This window comes from Cupressus sempervirens, chromosome 10 (genome assembly GCF_028749045.1).
Source record: "Cupressus sempervirens isolate cs-2001-9-10 chromosome 10, ASM2874904v1, whole genome shotgun sequence".
NCBI lineage: Eukaryota > Viridiplantae > Streptophyta > Pinopsida > Cupressales > Cupressaceae > Cupressus > Cupressus sempervirens.
In genome coordinates, this window is record NC_143127.1 from 3,715,857 (window position 1) to 3,721,464 (window position 5,608).

Consider the following 5,608-nt stretch of genomic DNA (forward strand, 5'->3'; position numbering starts at 1 on the left):
TGGAAATGGAGTTGCAAGCATGATGGATTTATCCATGGAGAAAACTTCGTAGTTAAGCAAGCTCAAGCTGAAGTAGTACTGGGATGGGTGACCTCCTAGGAAGTCTTGGTGCTTCACCTTTGTGATCATCACCTAGATCCAATGAATGCTAAGTATTCCATTTATTCTCGAGAGCAATGGATTCATGTGTGAATCACTACTCATGATACATGAGTCAATGAGTTTGACTCTAAAACTACACACTTAAATCCTAATAGCAATATCATAATTTGACTTGCTGTGGAAAATATCTCTGTTATTTCCTATAAAATCTGTAAATTTTCAACATACTATTCAGAAGCTTTGCGTTCATGAAGTTAAAATGGCAGCAACTAGGCCCTCTATCCGGGGAACACAGAAGTTATTAAACAAGTTAATGCAATCCTTATCATGAAAGCTTTGAAGCTTTTCGCAGTTGCATACAAAATGAACATCTTCAATACTGCAGTAATTTCACTAAATTAAAAGCATATATTAATGAAGGCTATTGCAATAAACAATACTTTGAAATGGTTAGATTCGTTTGGACTTGGACTGGTGCCGAATTTGGAATAACTTGCTATAATGAGCTTCACTATTTCATAACATTCAAATTTTAACAGACTGAAGAAACAAAATTATATATGTAACGTATACATTGAGAAATTACCATAGAAGTTTTAAGACGGATAAAATCCAAACCAGGGTAACGTACCCAAAAGCTGCAGGAAGAAAATGGCATGAGCGCAACTTTTCGTATGGAATGGTTTCAACATGCTCAACATATATAGCATGCACCAAGCGTTGTAAGCCAATTTTTAAGCAACAACCCTGGACCACGGGCATTGAGCAAAGCAGTAAAGAAAGTTTTTTAAAATATGTGAACAATAGTTTACGAGCTAGGATAAATCAACAGAGCTTATGCAATATTATTGAAAAGACTGGACAGGGAATGTTAACGATTACGGACCGACATCAAGTTACTGCTTCAATTAATGTGCTTGTGTAGTTTTTCGGACAAAAATGAAATGAGCAACAGTTCGTCAAATGTTGAGCAGAGTACATATCATGTTATAAAACCACAAAAAAAATTGAACAAATAACTGCTTGGGTTTAAACCCAGTCAACCATGCTGAAATGCAATAATAGTTTAGTTGTATTGCTAATTTAAGGCATATTGGTGTATCATTTTCTTCACGACGTAGAAAACATAATAAAAAATGGAATACTGTGTAGCAGAGGAGATTGGAACAAATGTATTGACAAAAGCACCATTAGAAGACAAGCTTGGGTTTTGTAGGCGAAGATTGAATCTTAAACAAATTAGCCAAAAGATATTTGGCTAGGTGGGAATGTTGAAAATAGCAAGTGATGCTCAGCAAAGGTTCATGCAATCAGTTTTATATAAGTACATTTGGAATACGATCAATTTTGAAAATAGGTGCCTGTAATCAAATAACACAATAAATGGGCCCATGGGTAGATTGTTAGCATTCACAATTCATCATAAAAAATTTCATGCACACATGCGACATCTGAAAGGGTGATAACCAAGCGAAGCTTTATTTTACTGATTTTCAGTTTTGAAATTCTTTACATTAATCCTAACTCTACTGCATAATTTCAAATTTAAAAAGGCTTTTCAAGTTAAAAAAAAAAGGCTTGTTAAAACATGCTTCAATTGTTTTTTTTTAAATGGAGAAAGCATCCTATCCCTGCCTTGTGAATCTAGGCCTAAACAAAATTCACGATGACTTGAAAAGTTTGCAAAAGCCCTAAACTTACTGCAATGTACACAGTTGAACCTTGCTAGATAAATTTATACAAATGAGCCATCAAAGGTTTCAACTTTTCAAGGGTACATAAATTGAAAACTAGAAAGCTTTGACAACAAAATCTAAGCAATTTTTCTCATGGTGTCATAAATATATCAACGCTTTTCAATACTTATTTACATTGAAAACTTAGACATCACTCTTATGCACTCCAAGATTACAGAGTATAGAATGCAGTAGTCTCATTATTCTAGTAGCCAGCATCTGCAACTGCAGTATAACAAAATCTGACCCCCAACCTAAGACTTGTGTTTTGTTTAGGCAACTCCTTATATATTTACCTATCTGGATGCAAACAAAGAGACTTTGTTGCAACCTGAAGTAGAATTGCTTGCACTAAAAAACTTTTTAACTATACATGACATCTCACGCGAAGTGAGAATTCTCCACAAAAAAAAAGAAAAACTCATCGCTTGTACCAAAAATAGAAAGGAAAAAAAAGGGCAAAGTGGGCATAGTTGCATGTGGAATGTTGATCTGCTCAACGGAGGGTATTCTGGGAAACTGCTTGGCATAACTCATCCTCGTTAAATAATACCCTGTGAGAAGGTAAATATCTGGAACTTGGGCGTGGCAAACCAGGTGGCTTAGTGCGATAGAGTCGAGAAGATGGTCCTTGGAAGAGGGAAGCTGATATCTGCCTCATTTCTGCAAGTGAAAGGCGCAATGGAGGACGCTGGTTATGCCTAGGAGCCTTTGGAGTTACTGGACATTTTGTAAAACCAACTCCACTGACACAGAAGAATATTGTCAGAATTAAAAAATTGCACCAATACATTTTTGCAATTGAATAACTGAGCATTGTAATCAGGCTTCAAGATTCTCACTCTAAAAATGGCCAATGTTCATCAGGACGTGGAGTTGTCAACCTAAGCAGTTCTTGTCGTGATCTATCCGGTGTTGTGTAGTTGAAATAGCACTGTCTAGCAACTAGAGCCTGCAGAAAGTTGAAGAAAAGCCCAACCTTACTAACAGCATCCAAAGCAAAACAAGCATGTATGGAAAACTCACTTCTACTGATAAGTTAGATGAAAGACTGAATGAAAAGAAAGCCATCTTAAATGCACTGATCTTGCTAGTACTCAAGTAACAATAACAATAATAATAATAAGGAAACTTTATTTCATGTGAAGCCAAAAACAACACTAAAAATAATGAAAGCAGTCACGAACTCTAATATTAGTTGTCACATATGACTAATAAATATGAGGATGTGAACAAAATTTGCTATTGAATTGCATTTTGAGAATCAATGGACTTGAATGAAAATACCAAGATAAATATCGTGTTTTAATTGGTTCAGCCGGAGCAAGAAAAACTTCGCTGCTACCATTGAAAAGTACAGAAGTTACATACAGGTTTGAAACAAACCCAAATCCTAATAAAAATCACAGACAAGATTGAACCAACAAGACTCGCAATACAATGCAGCATGTGCTGTGCTTTCATTCCTAGATAGATGTAGGGCACTACCAAAAATCAGAACTTAGCTTTTGCTTGAAGATAACAGCAGGATCCAAACATTTTGGTAGATAGCAATAATAAAACCATGAATTTCTTTGCCAGTGCACAAACAGTATAAAAAGCATCAAATAAATGTTTAACCCGATTGTATTCTCTTTATGCAGAAGAGTCCTACAGACAGCAAATAACAATACATCAAGCTTTTGGAAGATACATTTCAGTCCATGAGACAAAATGGGATCTAAAACAGTGAGAAACATGAAGTGCTATGAAGCCCTTATTTTCTTGGAACCGCACAATATTCAGAGTAAAAACAGGGAGCCCCTAAGTTGATAAAGATAAATGATATTTGATTCTCTAAAGACGCAGAAAAAGATACATGGCATTTGATCTCTGTGAAAATGCAGAAAAAAATCAAGGTATTTACCACTTTTCGAAGACGCTGAGAAACGTGAAACACCGTTTTAAGTTGATCATGATGCAATAAGCAAAGAATCCTGAGCTGCAAATCGCAATGCATAACGTCCTCAGTGCATGCTCTATACCAAACATATTATTACATTTTCGAAGGAACTAAAAATGCAAAATAAACTATATCTAAAGCAGAAATAGCGAAACACTGCATAGGGTACTACAGAAAAAAGATTAAACAAAAAAATAAGCTTAATCCAGACGCTAGCTCGAGACAAGTTTCACTCAAATCGGGGGAGAAAAAATTAGAATACTTAAAGCGGACTTGAATTTCATTTTACATCTCGATGCGACCGGAATCACCAAAATCATCAAAATTGGATCAAGAAAAACAACAGAAAAAAAATCCCAAGAAGGGCAGTTTCTTTCATGATTTTGCTATGGAAATGTCAAAAACTTATCCAAATTGTGGAGAAAACCTACATGGACGGACATATGAAAGTAAACCAAATAAAATTTTACTAAAAAACAACTCAAAGCGTTACCAATAGGTCGACTGGCAGGGACTCCAGACGAGATTCAACCTGGGAATCTTGGGCTTCATCTTGAGGCGTGGGGGTCTTCGGCGTAACAGGGGTAGAATGATTACTGGGGAAGAAGAACATTTTCTTCTGAGGGGACGCCAAATGTACTTTACTTTCATCGCCTGTTGCTGCCGCATTTGCGGCTCCCTGCTTCCCTGCACTGTTATTACTGCCATTAATCTTAGCATAATCGACAACCAAAACCCTTTTCCTCCCGATGGCTGTGCACGAAGAAGCCCTAGTATTAATGCGCGCATCCCTTAGCTGTGCAAGAGCGCCGGGCTTCAAATACTTGCTGTTGTTGTTACCATTATTACTATGCCTCATCCTTGAAGCCTCTCTTTTTCTGCCACAAGGTAAATAAAATCCAGAGGAAGAAGAAGAAGAAGAGCCTTTTTTAGGTTTTCTTACAGCTCGCCATTCCTCCATGCCGATAAACCCAATAAAGTTTTCAGGCTTTCGGGGCTGATCATTTTGAGGGACGGTTGGCAGCGCTGTGATTTGATCCCTGGACCTGTTCTCCTGCATCATGAATTGTTTTTCACAGGGCGGACAATCGCATCGCTGGGTTTCGAACGCTTATCTCACTGATCTCAAAACAGCTTGAAAACAATGAATCCGCCAGAAAAAAAGGCGCCATTTTTTAACATATGAAACAATGTATAACTCAAATTACCTCCCGCTTAAATAGTGTGTATATTTCGAAGTGGGAAAATGGGTTTTTTTCCAACGCTGGCGCTGGCACTTTCCTTTCTCTTACCACGTCTTTTCCGAATTTATAACAAGCCCGAAATTTATGCGTCCGTGTGCTCCGAATACAGTTTTTTTTATTTTGCCGCCATTCCGAAATACGAGTGCCTTAATTGGCTCGATTTGCAGATGTACGGACGTGGGAGTTCAACCCTGACACCTTGGAATAAATCTTGACCGTCCCATTCCCTCCCGATCTGAATCGCTATGGGTCCCATTTTTTACGAAATGTGCGCCGTGTGAGCCATTTTTATTATTTTTTCATAAAATTTAAATAATCTATTCTTAAGTTTATTGTTTTGACAAGGTTTGAGTGGGTCATTTTTTATTGATATTTTTGATATTTATGTCAAGACATATTCTTCGATGGATTAAACTAGAGAGTTTCCATGTAATGTGAAATTACTAAATAGTCAATGTTGGACTATATAAAAATGGCTTTGGAGAGTTTCTCTCGTTCCTTGCTTCTAGGGTTTTGAACACAAACCATGTGATGGAGGCCCTGTTTGGTAGGTTAAGGGATGTCATGTCTACCATCCTTCGTAG

General features: G+C 37.1%; 1 protein-coding gene across 1 annotated transcript; it reads right to left on the minus strand.

Annotated features, from left to right (window-relative positions):
• Positions 1-1,916: 1,916 nt before the first annotated feature.
• Positions 1,917-5,060, minus strand: LOC149532269 (F-box protein At4g35930-like). The gene is made up of 4 exons (XM_089806080.1): positions 4,274-5,060; positions 3,745-3,819; positions 2,681-2,790; positions 1,917-2,584 (listed from the first exon to the last, which is right to left on the minus strand). The coding sequence occupies exons 1-4, from the start codon at positions 4,841-4,843 to the stop codon at positions 2,335-2,337; spliced, it is 1,005 nt and encodes a 334-aa protein (XP_089662206.1). The 5' UTR covers positions 4,844-5,060; the 3' UTR covers positions 1,917-2,334.
• Positions 5,061-5,608: the final 548 nt, after the last annotated feature.